At 40.9% G+C, this 14,000-nt stretch overlaps 1 protein-coding gene across 3 annotated transcripts in view; it reads right to left on the bottom strand.

The window, feature by feature from the left end:
• Positions 1-7,091: 7,091 nt before the first annotated feature.
• The window catches only part of SLC17A8 (solute carrier family 17 member 8), a 56,174-nt gene continuing 49,265 nt past the window's right edge, over positions 7,092-14,000 (bottom strand). For all 3 annotated transcript variants that reach the window (XM_038558786.1, XM_038558784.1, XM_038558785.1), the window contains 2 exons: positions 10,390-10,517; positions 7,092-8,904 (listed from right to left, as the gene is read on the bottom strand). In XM_038558786.1, the coding sequence (XP_038414714.1) occupies positions 8,563-8,904; positions 10,390-10,517 (470 nt within the window). In that variant the 3' untranslated portion in view covers positions 7,092-8,562. The remainder of the gene's footprint in view (positions 8,905-10,389; positions 10,518-14,000) is intronic.

Here is a 14,000-nt window from a genome sequence, read left to right as displayed (position 1 = left end):
CTGTCAAGTGCCCCCCTCAGTGCCCGTCACCCATTCACCCCCACCCCCCGCCCTCCTCCCCTTCCACCACCCCTAGTTTGTTTCCCAGAGTTAGGAGTCCCCATGTTCTGTCTCCCTTTCTGATATTTGCTACCCATTTCTTCTCCCTTCCCTTCTATTCCCTTTCACTATTACCTATATTCCCCAAGTGAATGAGAACCTATAATGCCTGTCCTTCTCCGATTGACTCATTTCATTCAGCATAATACCCTCCAGTTAGTGATTATTTTAAATCATATTTGCAAAGCATATTTAAAGACACAGGAATTTATTATGTAAGGTTAAGTCAAAGAGCAAGACATAAAGCTGCGTATTGCAATATCTCAAATTCTTCAAAAATACATATGTGGAGGGGAAAGACTGGAGACACACATGCTGGATGGCAAGAATAATTAAATCTGCTATAATATTAGGGTAATTTTTATTCCTTTCAATTAATTTTTCTAAATTTTGAATTTTTTTTCTATAAGGAGCATGTGTTACATTTCTTAGGAGAAAAATAAACATTTTTTAAGTGCTCCGTAACTGCCCTCTCCTCCCTGTTTCCATTGCTACAGTCCTGGCTCTGCCCTCTTTCCTAAATTATTATAACAGACTCCTAACTGATGTCCCAGACTCAAGAGTTTATCTAGCCCAATCTGCTCCTCTGGATATTTCTTCCTTTTTAAAAAATAGAATTCTATTTTAGTAGATTTAGAACATTTTTTTCTTCCCTTTCAGATTAAGATTTATGCTCATCCCTGGGTAGACAATAAAAAGCCCACCCTTTATCAAACCCATCCATCCAGGACTTTGTCCTTACCACGACATCGAAACTGCTCTTGTCAAGGTCATGAACGGTTTTCCTGTCGCTAAATTCAATCATCCATTCTCAGTCCTCATCTTCCTGACCCTCACTTGACACCATAGATCGTGTCCTAACCTTACGTCCCCCTTTGAGCCATGCTTTCTTCCCTTGGCCACTAGGTTCCCCAGGCCACCCCTCAACTCCCCTCCATCCCCCACTTTCTCATGTCTTCTGCTGGTTCCTGTTCCTTTTCCTATGTTGGAGCATCCCCAGGGCTCAGTCATGTTCAAATCTTGATGATTTCACCTGGTGTCGTGGCTTTAACTACCACTGTGTGACATGCTGATGACTCACAAGGACACGGCTTCAGATCTGACCTATGCCCTGAATCCCAGGCTATTTCCACTGTCCACCTGATACTGCCACATAGATAGCAACAGGCGAGTGAAATTCCAAAATCAAACATGTCCAACTTCCTGATCCCTTCCTCACCAATCCTGATCCTCCCTAGTCTTCTGCCTCTCAGTAAACGTCCCATCTTCCTTCAAAATATGTCCAGAACTCCAAGGAACTGGGGTTCTTCGAATATGCCAAGGGTGTTCCCATACCAGGGCCTTTGTACTTGCTTTTTCCTAGTCCTCAAACTCTTTGCCCAAATAGGCATCTGCCTTACACACTCACTGCCTTCCTTTCTCTGCTCAAAGTTCACTTTCTCCCTGAACACTCAGTATAACACACCAACCCCCACACTCCCTATTCCCCTTACCCTGCTTTATGTTTGTTCTTAGCATTTATCACCCTCTGACACTCTAGGTACTGAATTTACTCATCTACCTGCTTATTTTTCGTGTCTGCTCCCCAGAGTGTAAGCTCCATAGGAACAGAGATTTGTTTTGTTAACTTCTCTTCTATCCCTAGTGCCTAGACCACTGTAGGTACTCAATAATTGAGGTGCTTATCATCAGTGCTAAATAATTACAGGATGAATGAATGAATGGTGGAATTTGTATTCCCACGCCAGGGCTTGGTGGGTGGCCTCCACAGGGAGTGATTGGGCCGCTGTTTTGATGGGGAAACAAATGCCCAAATGTCAACAGCTGTAAGCCTTTCTCTTCATGGGGTCCCACCCCCTCCCCTGGGATCCCACCAATCTCCTACCCAGGGATAGAAACCTGACCCCCAGTGTTTTGGAAGTCCAGCTCATGAAGGCAGCTGAAAGTTTTCAGCATTCAGTATGCCAGCTGGTAATTTCCCTGCGTTTGGAGGATCCCTGGGTGGCTCAGCGGTTTAGCACCTGCCTTTGGCCCAGAGAATGATCCTGGAGTCCCGGATCGAGTCTCAAGTCCTGCTCCCTGCATGGAGCCTACTTCTCCCTCTGCCTGGGTCTCTCTCTGTCTCTCATGAGTAAAATCTTTTTTAAAAAAATGAAAACATTTCTATTAAAAAAAATTCCCTGTGTTTGTTTAGTAAGGTTCATTCATCCATTCCATAAATATTAACCAAGTGACTATTAAAGCCAGGCACTGTTCTAGGTACTTCAGATATTTAGGGGACCACAAGAGACTAAAACCTCTACCGTTTGGAGCTGATGCTGAGCTATGACAGGTGTTCCTGAGTCCAGAGATTCCCTGTCCAGGAGATAAACCTGTTCCCCACTAGGTGTGGGAGGATGCAGTTTCTTGGTTGAGCTGGTCAGGGCCAGACTCCTGATGTGCACTTCCAACAGGGTTGAAAACCTGGCAACTCTCACTTTCCACCGATCCTTGTGTGTTCAGCTCCCCTCCTCTGACGTCACTGTCCCTCCTCCTTCTGTCCTCCTGAGGTACCTGGAGCTGGTGCCTTCAATTCATCAGCTTCCATGGGTGCCATAACTCAAAACAGCTTCTTCCTCCTTTCTTCACTCATTTCTGCTGAAGTCAGTAAAGACAGACATGACCCCATTCAACTTCCTAAATGCAATTTTCACCTCCTTCCTTTTGTGTTTCTGTTTCCATCCCTGGGGTACCTGGGAGAAATTCAGTCTTCTGGAACCTGCTCCCATCCCACTCCCCAAGATACATATGCCCAGTCAGCATGGGTTCAGCCTTTCCATGTTACTCTGTGTAGCCAGAGAAATAGGGGAAAGATAAGGGCCTCTGGTTCTTTTTTTTTTTTTTTTTTAAGATTTTATTTATTCATGAGAGAGAGAGAGGCAAAGACACAGGCAGAGGGAGAAGCAGGCTCCATGCGGGGAGCCCGACGTGGGACTCTATCCCAGGTCTCCAGGATCACACTGAAGGCAGTGCTAAACCGCTGAGCCACCCAGGCTGCCCAGGGCCTCTGGTTCTTAATCTCCCTTTAGTCTGGCAGTTGGTGAGAAGAGGAATCTCACCTGTTCATCTGCTGTTTCACCTATCCCTGTGGATGGGTCTAGACTAATCTACCAGGGCTCGTTCCATCAGCTGGCTCATGCCTCGCTGCAATAACTGGGACACTCTCCTGACTTTGAGAATCACCATTGTCTAGAATTACTACAGCCAGAAGCAGCAGGGGAGAACGGATTAAAAATTAAGAATTAAGATTATATATTATATATGGCCACTAGAGTCTTGCATTTAATTTCTGCTCAGAAACACCATTTATTTATTAATAAATGCTTGGGAATAAATAGTTGAACCTTCTTTATGGGGTCGCCATAAAAATGAAACAATCGTGTATGGAAAGACCTTCTCATAAGGTCTGGGACATAGTAATACATGAAATCTTAAGAAAAGCTCAATTCTCCTGGTCCTTGAAAGAGGTTCATGTGGTTATTAACTCAAGTTTGAATCAGGCCAGAATCTATTCTACTCTAATGAATGGATATTTTTGTGGTCTCTCCTTGGAGGGGGCTCAAAGCTCCCTCCCAGACATAATTTGCTCCCTATAACCTAGTTCAGATCTTCCAGAATGCCACATTGCAGAGTCACATCACTTATGGCAACTTGGGGTTAGGGGACTCATTCAACATGCCACGTGAGAGTTCAAGAGACCCTGAATCTAGACTCTAGCCGAGTAGCAAATGTAATTAGTGTTCATTCTAGGGATCCATCCCCTTCATTCCTTGGGCACCTATGAAGTCAGGTTGGGATTATATGGCTAGTGTAGGTTGGTAGACTAGAAGCAGAAATGACAGCGTCATTTCCAAGTGAGGCAGTGAAAGGCCAGTGTGCCTCCTTCCCCTTTGCATGGTGACATCAGTGGTCATATGTTCTGAATAATGAACTACAAGATGGTGAGTAGAGAAAAAAAGAAATCCTAGATAACTGGGTGACATCTGAAACAAGCTTCCAGGCCACCTAACCAAACCCACACTTGATCAGTAACATAAGAGAAAGATCAACATTTGTTGTATTGAGCTACTGAGATTTGAGGTTTATTATCACATTATCTCTAGGGATATAAATCCGTTCACGGGAACTTGTGAAGATAAAATTAAAAGGGACTTCATTGTCCATTAATGGCAGGCTACATAATTCGGGTGAACCTTCACACTAGAAAAGCTGAACAACAATAAAAAAAATTTTTTTATGTCTACTCAACAGCATTGGAAGTGAAAAGTTACCTGGCTACCATCTGGCCATCTGGGTGAACATAAAAATCCAGAGACATGAGCCTGACATTTGAGGCTACTTTTCTCCTGGGAGCATTTGTTAATTATAACAAAGCAGTGTTTGATAGCTGAGCAGTTTGATGGCTGGGTGGAAAACAAAAGTTGGATGCTGGTAAAGCACAGTAGTGGGGGTTGGGACCCTGAAGTGCTGGACTCCAGGAATAAAGTTGAATTGAAAGCAAAACAGACTTCCTGGGCAGCCTGGGCGGCTCAGCAGTTTAGTGCTGCCTTCAGCCCAGGGCGTGATCCTGGAGACCCGGGATCGAGTCCCAAGTCAGGCTCCCTGCATGGAGCCTGCTTCTCTTCTGTGTCTCTGCCTCTCTCTCTCCTTCTCTCTCTCTCCGTCTCTCATGAATAAGTAAATAAATTCTAAAAAAAAAAAAAAAAAAAAAAAAAAAAGCCTTCCTGCTTCCTGTAGCCCAGCTTTGAGTCATCTGGGTGGCACGGAAGATCTCAGAGTTTGCAACTGGAAAGTAGGCACTTGGAAAAAGCAAACAGAAACCCTTTCTGGAGAGAGAGAGAGAGCATTATTTTAAACCTAAAATCATTTCTACAATTTTTCTTTTTTTTAAGATTTATTTATTGATTAATTTATTTATTTTAGAGAGAGAGCATGAGCATGAGCAGGGGGAAGGGCAGAGGGAGAGGGAGAGAGAGAATCTCAACCAGACTCCCCCCTGAGTGCAGAGCCCACCAGGCAGAGGGAGACATCATGACCCTGAGATCATGACCTGAGCTGAAACCAAGAGTCAGCCCCCTAACCAACCGAGCCACCCAGATATCCCTCTACAAACAATTTTTCAAATACAATTTTGGATACAGAGAAAACCAAGTACAGACCGAGATATGATAATGTAAACAAGAATCAGCAAAACCCACAGAAAATAGAAACAGAATTACATGGTCTCCAGATATTGGCACTGATCGGATTCTGAAATAATTAGCTTACTGTGTTCCAGGAAATAAAATACAGGATTGAAGATTTCAGTAGGGAACTAAAACTATTTCTTACAAGAGATAGCAGAATTTTAAAAGAATCAATAAAAGTCCTCAAACTGAAAATACAATGACTGAAATTAACAACACAGTGGATGGATTCTCTTTTTTACCAGATTAGACCTTGCTGAAGAAAGAAATAAAGAACTTAAAAATAAATCAGAAGAAGAATTCCAGAATTGCAGAAAGAGGGAAAAGGCTGGAAAATATAAACACTGTAGAAGAGATATAGCAGAGACTGTTCCACACAGTGTCTGGCATCGATTTAAGTGGACTCTGAAATTGCACAAAAGTGGAGCAAAAGCAGTATCAGAAGAGATAACAGCTGAAATTTTTCCAAAACCAATGTAAGACATTGATCCACAGATCGAGAATAAAATTAAATAGATTTGGCAGGGAAGAGAGAAAGAAAGGATTACTTTTTTAAAAAGTCAAACACGACTCCGAGATTTCCCGCTCCAGCAGCAGAGCGCTGGGTTTAGCAGAGCTAAGAAACAGAGAAGGAAGAACAGGTGCATTGGAGGGCAGGAGGAGGCTGAAAAAGAAACAGTACATTCCAGTTTTTACCTGTTGAACTTAACATCCATGCAGGGATGACGAATGTGCCATGATTTCTGGCATAATTTTTTTTGGTCGTGTTTAGGAGTCTCCAACACTTACATTCTTTCAAAAGGTCCAGTCAGACATTTCTTATCTCAAGAATCCAACACTCTTAGGCCTTCCCTTCCCTTCTGCTGAATCTATGACTTACCTCCAAGGGTGGACCTACAAATGGAGATTTGCAGCAAAACATCCACAGACTTGAACATTCCATCTTGCCTGGTATTCAAATGTAATTATCTGTGCCATGCAACCTTTGCAAAACCCATCACAACAAAACATGTTTTCATTGTTAACACCATGATCCAGGGCTCTATTTTTTTTTCTTTCTTTAATATTAGAAAGACAAGTTACAGGCACCCTAAATGCTTTGATTTCTCAAAATGTGGGATTTCTACATAGGACATTGAGTTTAAATGGTGGAGTAAATACAACTTTGTATTGCAATCTACAATATTACCTTAAGGATTATCATGAGTTCTTTTAATAGTTACTTGACTTTATTAACAGAAGAAAAAATAAAACACTGGCTACCATAAATTTCTCTTTCTCTCTCTAATTTTTTTTTTTTTTACTTAGAAAACAGCACGATTTTCACAATAAAGTCTATGGCTAATGGATGAAAAGTATATAGCTTGATTTCTTTTCAAATGAAAAGTTGAAAGGCTGCAAGATGATAATGATGATGATGGTTCATGTTTGTTGAGCACTTTCTACATGCCAGGAACTGTTCTATGGGAATACATACATTCACTCATTAAAGAGATTTAAAGATATATGATAAAAAATTATATACCAATGACATATAGAATATTATTTACTAGAGAGTCAGGCAATTCTTTCTTTCTTTCAGAATTGTTCTTTTTTTAAAAATACACTGCAACTCTGCTGGTACAATTAGGGACCAGACATGTATATGGGAGAACTTACAAAAAAAAAAAAAAAACACTCTATGATAATAAGTTACAAGCAAATCTATAATTTTTCTTTGACATTATATTTTTCTTCTGAAAGTAGAAATAAAATTTTCAAAACCAATGAACAGGGAAATAACTTTATTTTCAAACAATCCTTTACATGCCAGCTTTAAATTTTGAAATACCATTAGATTTTAAAATATATCCAGAGAGTATCCATGGTATTGCCTTATATGACCAAAGATGAATTTTTCAACATTAGCTATGGGTCTAGTTGCCACAGGTGCTTTCATACATGCTTTCATTTCATTTCCCTGGATAATTACTATTGTGGTTTTTCCCCAGTAACATTCCAAATAAAGCCATTAGGAACACTTCAATCATAGTTGTGCATGGTTTGATCAAACTTCTAAATATCACCAGCAGAAATGGCTAAAGATATACATTTTTTAAACCAGAAGACTCTTCCAAGAGAATTTCACCTAATAAAACACATGAATCAACTTCTTAAATTACTAAATGTCCTAAAGATCTATAAGTAATCTGGGACATTATTTATTTAACTACATTCTTGATATCATGAAGGGTCAAAATTTAGTCAAGCCCTTGCTTTCTTCTCAGCCATTCTAGACATCAGATGCCTGAAAATTTATCTATCTTACTTACCTTTTTTCCTTTTTCTTTTCTTTCTCCTTTCTTGTTTTTTGTTTGTTTTGTTTTGTTTTGTTTTAACATTTTACATTTTAACCTCTCTCCAAACCCAGGATCTTTTAATCCAGCCCCTCGTAAAATGGCGATGCTTTCACATCAACCCAAATGTTTCCCATCCTCCATGCTTTCCAAAATAAGATATTATCCCCAAGACAACCCTCTCCAGTGTCAGTTTTCATTATTTAAAAAAAAAAAAAAAAAAAAAAAAAAAGTCTTCTCTACATTGAGGTGGAAAGTTCTTCCCTGAAACTGCCACCTATTCTGTACCCCTCCAATCTCAGCCCTGGCCCTTGGGCAATTCAGTATCTTGTTGCTTTAGCTTCCTTAATTGTAAAATGACGACAAGAAACGTATGTCACAGTGGTGTGGAAATTAAGTAAGAATGCTTCTAAAGCACCTGGCACAATGCAGGGCCTCCCTGAGCAGTAGCCTTTCCTGGGAATAGGAAATGCTCTTCTGCATGGATGCCCTCAGAAATGCAGTGAGAGCTAATGTTTTCTCTGCTCCAGGCCAAATACGGACAGTTCCTTCAATTTTTCTTTGAACAGCATGGTATTATCTCCCTTATTCTTCTAGTCATTCTTTTCTGAATAAGTTCAATTCTTAAAGAATTCTTTGAGAAGAGTCAACTGCCAATCCAAAAAAATTATATATTTATCCCCATTTTTTCAACTGAGAGCAAGCTCTATGCCCGTTAAGTGTCATTGCAAGATAATATTTTTCCTTTCTTTCTCTGTTGCTGATTAGATCTCCTCTTCTCCCCCCTCCTACCTCCAGTGTTCACATATTTGACCCTCTGGCAAGCTGGGCTACAGGGAAGGCAATAGGTATGGATACTTTCTGGTTCTAAGGTAAGGAGAGATGAAAGTGCCCCTCAGACATTAGGCTGTGTCTGAAAAGCTTCCCTCTTCATTCTGGTGGGATGTCAGCTCTTCCTCATCGAGAGTCACTCCCCTCTGTCCTCTCCATTTCTTCTGGACTTCACAATTCTGGGTGGTGGCACCATAAGACATCTTCTTATTGGGGCTCGCAAAACTCTCGTGGTTGAGTTCTGTCTCCTCCGCTAATTCATCCTGGTCAATAATTCCACACTTCTCCTCAGAGAGATTCTCAGGGTCAGCCCACTCCTGTTTCTCCCCGGAAGCGAAGACTCCATAGAAGATCACACCACTGTAGTGCACCAGGGCGGCTATAAGGAACACATTCTGCCATTCCTCCCGGGTCTAAACAAGGAAATAGAGTACCAGCTAATGGGTTTTAACCAAAAATAGGGATTAACAGTTTGTTCTAGAGGCTTCCACTGGGACAAAATCTCCTGCCTACACCCAAAGGCAATGCTATACTTCTAGGGAAGGCATGTGTCAGAAGCATGCCCAGGAGCCAAGCAGAATTAGAGTGTTTAAAAAATAAAGTTAAAACTACAATGAATGTGCATTTTTTTAATTTAGAAAAATACTTTTTAAAATAAACAATATGTAAAAATATATGCAGCACCATTCACAGGTCTTTTAAATATACAAATGGGATTTCCGTTCATATGGTAGGTTACATTAAATTTGCTTTAGGAACCCACCATTTTAAATATCAGAGGTCTCCTTCTTGTTTACCATTGGATACATAACAATATTTCAATTGTGAAAATGCTCACTCTTGACTGTCAGTAGCTTATTTATAATCTAATTTTCTGTGTAAAATACAGTAAATCAAAAAATGATGGAAATTTGGGTTTAAAGTTGGGTGAAATTAATATCTGAAATTTAGTGGTCATGTTACCCATACCATCATCTCATGAACAGAGAGGGAAAACCTGGATCCTCTGCCTATAAAATCCCCAAAACCCATCTTCCTTTTCTATTAAAAAAAAAAGAAAAATTAACTTATATATTTGTTCCAAGAAGCTGGCAGAATTTCTGGAATCATATTAGTAATAGGCAATCCAACTAAGAAAAAATTGGGTAAAAACTCCATAGAATCAAAAAATTCTTATTTGTGGAAAGCAGCATCCTGAAATCTTTTTAGTGACAGAGACTAAGAAACCATGTGGCCTGTGGTTGAACTCCGGCTAGATCTGGGATCCTCCTCTACTACCCACCCTTGTCTAAATGCACAAGGCTCCATAATGACTGAGAGCCCTGCCTTTGTAAGTTCTCCAGTAAGGCCATTAATGTCTTGTTCATTTTCTTCACAATAAGGAAGTATAACAGTACTAATATCTCTAACTAGAACATGCTAAGTAATAGGTGGAAATGGGCTATAAAGTTTAATTACTTAGAATTATAAAACAATCTTGGGTAAATTATTTATCCTGAGTTGATCACAACAGTTTCTTCCTCGTGCCTCTAAACCGTCCCGATGATGTTCATTTCACCTCCTCCCCCATACACACTGCTTTTACTTCTCAGTTGAGGAAATGTGGAACCAAACATCAATCAGCCCTATTACTATCAATAAACAATAGTGAAAAAAAGAAGAAGAAGAAGAAGAAGAAGAAGAAGAAGAAGAAGAAGAAGAAGAAGAAGAAGAAAAAGAAGAAGAAGAAGAAGAAGAAGAAGAAGAAGAGAGAAAAAAGAAGTTCAAATGACTCAGCCAAAGTCAAGGACATACACATTTACAGGATTTATAGGCTGGGGCAGAGCCTTGAGCTCTCAAGTTTGCATAGTACTTCAGTCTCTGATACTGCAACCCATAGCCCCAAAGGAGACCATTACCTTGTGCTTCGTCATTGCACCAACAATAAGGGGACAGACCATTCCAGAAAGGGTTCCCACTCCATTTGAGATCCCCATGAGAATGCTGGCATAACGGGGAGCAATGTCCAGGTGGTTGACGTTAAAACCTACGGTGAAGCCAAAACCTCAAAATCAGAGTCCAGAACATTTTGGGCACTACACAGCTTTTCCCAACTCTCATCAATCTATTTGGTCTCCTCTACCGTATAACTAATGGTATAGTTATATACCTCTCCCAAGGTGGCTACATTGAGAATCGTCAGGCTTTGTGCATAGCAGAAAAACGTGCTGTGATTGATCAGCAATGGCTCCCATGAACCCTCCATGGGGGATTTATGACACCTATGCTCCTAGGTAGAACTCCAAAATAACAGTGTTTTGGGCAATACTGAAAAAAAATTGACAGGATCACATTTACTCAGAGTAAACAACTGCACCGATTGTTTACAGTGCGATTAGAACCAAATCTGGCCTCATAATACTCTCCCCATCCCGGTCCTCAGCTCACTTCCAAAAGGCCACCAGAGGTAAGCTTATCTTGGTGGCCACATGGCCCAATGGGAAAGATACTTTTCTGATAACAAATATTTGCAAAAACATTGGCAGAACTCCCGTGACCTCCACAAGACTTCCACATCCATACTTGATTTGGAGTCTGTAAAGCTGGTCTTGGATCTCACTTCCAACACTTAAGTAATTTTTAGGCCTTTGTTCTCTCCTCTAACATGGGGGCAAGATGACTACTTAAGTCATAAACAGGGCAGCCCCGGTGGCACAGTGGTTTAGCGCCGCCTGCAGCCCGGGGTATGATGCTGGAGTCCCGGATCGAGTCCCACGACAGGCTTCCTGCATGGAGCCTACTTCTCCCTCTGCCTGTGTCTCTGCCTCTCTCTCTCTCTCTCTCTCTCTCTCTCTCTCTCTTTCTGAATAAACAAATAAATAAATCTTTAAAAAAAAAGTCATAAAGTTGTGAGTCGAGCCTGGGGGAAGAGGGATGCCAACCAGTGCCACTACCACCACCAGGACACTGCCTGAGGCTGCCACTGGCTCAGCGTCTCCCTCTCTGAGTATCTTCTCCAAAATGATAACTGTTTATCAAGAGAGAAAAATGAATGGAATGAAGGAAGAGCAGTGAAGGCAGGGGAAGGTGCTAGGTGCTAGGCTCTGAAGGAGGAGGCCACACGCACTGGGACCCAACTCTACTAGTGTTGCTCTTGCTGGGTGAACTTTCTAGAGTCAGATGGACTTGTCTCTGGCAGCTTGATTGAGATGCAAATGTGGACAAAGGATTGAAGTCTTCAGAACCTCTGCTTCTTCATCTACCAGCTGGCATAATCAGTCTTATAAAGTTGTTGTAAGAATTAAGTTAAATAATGGATGTTAAGTCCATGGTACACAGAGGTGAAAACCAATACGAATGGTCCTTATGGGTGGTTATCCATCGGTCTTGTTTACCACTATCTTCCCTGAATTGGCAAAGGGTCTGGTACATGGTACGCACTTGATAAATAATTGTTTAATTACGCATTCGAGCCATTGAAATTACAGCAGGGGATTGTAGGCTTTGTTTATTCATGTTTTTGTTTCCCTTAGCCTTGCTTTTTCATTCTCTATTCTGAGCAAAGAACCTGAAAATAGGATTTAAAAAAAAAAAATTTTTCCCCTAATCTGGCACATTGGTTGTTTTTCCCTACCTCTGATTCAGAGAGAATTTTGAGAAAACCTTTTCTATAATAAATGTACCTTCTCTTTCAGATCAAAGTGTCAGACAATCAGAATATAAAACAGCTGCAAGATTAATTAATCTTACTGTTGATTTGAAAGCGATAAACACTTTATTAGAAAAGAACCCAGAGATAAGAAGCAATTAATATGATTGTTGAGTATTATATTCTGATACAAAGCCTAGGCATCTGCGTTCAGCTAAAGATAATGTGAGAAAAGATTTAGATTTCTAGCTGTGCAATCCTGGTGTTTAGGAGAAAAAAATCTTTGAGAAACCAAGATACTGATAGTTTTTTGTTTTTGTTTTTGTTTTTTGTGGCGGATACAAAACAATCAAAAGCTCACAAGCTAGGAAAGTCTGTCTTCTCTCTACAGGACATTTCTCAGAGCAAGTGTCATCCATCCCTCTATCTTCCTAACCGACCTGTCTCAGCTCTCTTGTTAACAGTCATTTCCCAAATGATCCCAGTCTTCCCCGGCATGTCTATGGTGGCAGATAGCAGATCCTGAGGAATTATCACCCCCAAGTCTATTGTTCCTCCACAGTGCAACTACTGGTCAGGCAAAACTTTTTTCCAATCCTAGCCACTCAAGTTACATAAGCAAGTTGAGTCACCTCTCTGAGCCCTGGTGTCCTCACTGGTAAAATGGATATAGCAATATCCCTCTCATTGTGTTGTCAGGAGCATTAAACAAGATCATGTCAAAAAGTCGCCAGCACTGAGGAAGTGCTTTAAAGAAAAAAAAAAAAGTAAATAAATAAATAAATAAAGGCAGGTGCTGTTTTTGGTATATTGCGTTTCTCTCCTGCCCGTGGCATAATTGGTAATCCAGGAACGACATGAACCTAAATATTTCATTATCTCTGGAGACAGGATATGAATCCCTTTTGCAGCACAGTGCTACGGGGGGAAGATGTTCCTCAACATCTGCTGGAAATCAGCTGAATTGCTTTAGAATTTTTGCTGCTCAGAGTGTAGACCCCGGTAGCAGCCACTGCAGCCGCGCTGGGGAGCTCATGAGAGATGCTGAATCTCAGGCCCCGCTTGGAACCTGCTGAATCAGAATCTGCATCTTGCAAGATTGCAGGGTGGTTTGTATGTGCGTCAAAGTTTGAGAAGCCCAAGGTGAAAGTGGGTAATAACTGAACAATCCAATTCACAAGAGTGAATACTTATTAGTCTGGTTGTGCTTCTCGCCCTGGGTAAAGGTTTTCAAATGCTTTATTTCTACTAGAATGTAAACTTTATGAGGACACCATCTGATTTTTTTTCCCCGCTGTAACATCCCTCCTAGTGCAAACAGCCCTGACTTATCCTAGGAAATGCACCCGGGTGCAGAACTACCTCCAGTTCCTGGAGATCTCCCAACAATCCCATGAGGAAACCAGGGCTTGGGATTTTCAATAACTTAGCATTTTTTTCGTTTATGCAGAGCAACGAGTAGAGAGAGGCCTCAAAATCAGGTTTATGCCCCTCCAAGCCCAAGTTCTTAGCTGCATGTTTCTTTTAAAACAGACTTTTCCCCCCTTAATTTCACTGTTGAGCAGCTCTATTTATTTCTAAAAGACCAAGGCTTTATTTTGGGGATGGTTTAAAAAACTATCAGAGGTTCCATATCTTTCTGCCCTGGGATATTCTTACCCTGATCTCTCAGGCAGCCTAGAATAGAAGAAAGAGCAGAGGTTTATAGTCAGCCAGACCTGCACTTTCTTCTCTAGAAAAGGAAAGCTGTGGCGAAGACAAAATCTAAAGAAGCTTTCCACTTAAAACAAAAAACTTTGAATTTTAGGACACTATGTCAAATGACTCTACCACCTGACTTTTGGGCTGATGTTAGCCATTCTCTAGTTCAAAGTGAGGACT

This window comes from Canis lupus, chromosome 15 (genome assembly GCF_011100685.1).
Source record: "Canis lupus familiaris isolate Mischka breed German Shepherd chromosome 15, alternate assembly UU_Cfam_GSD_1.0, whole genome shotgun sequence".
Classification (NCBI taxonomy): Eukaryota; Metazoa; Chordata; class Mammalia; order Carnivora; family Canidae; genus Canis; species Canis lupus.
Note: the sequence above shows the minus strand (reverse complement) of the source record. Positions and strands in the feature narration are given on the sequence as shown.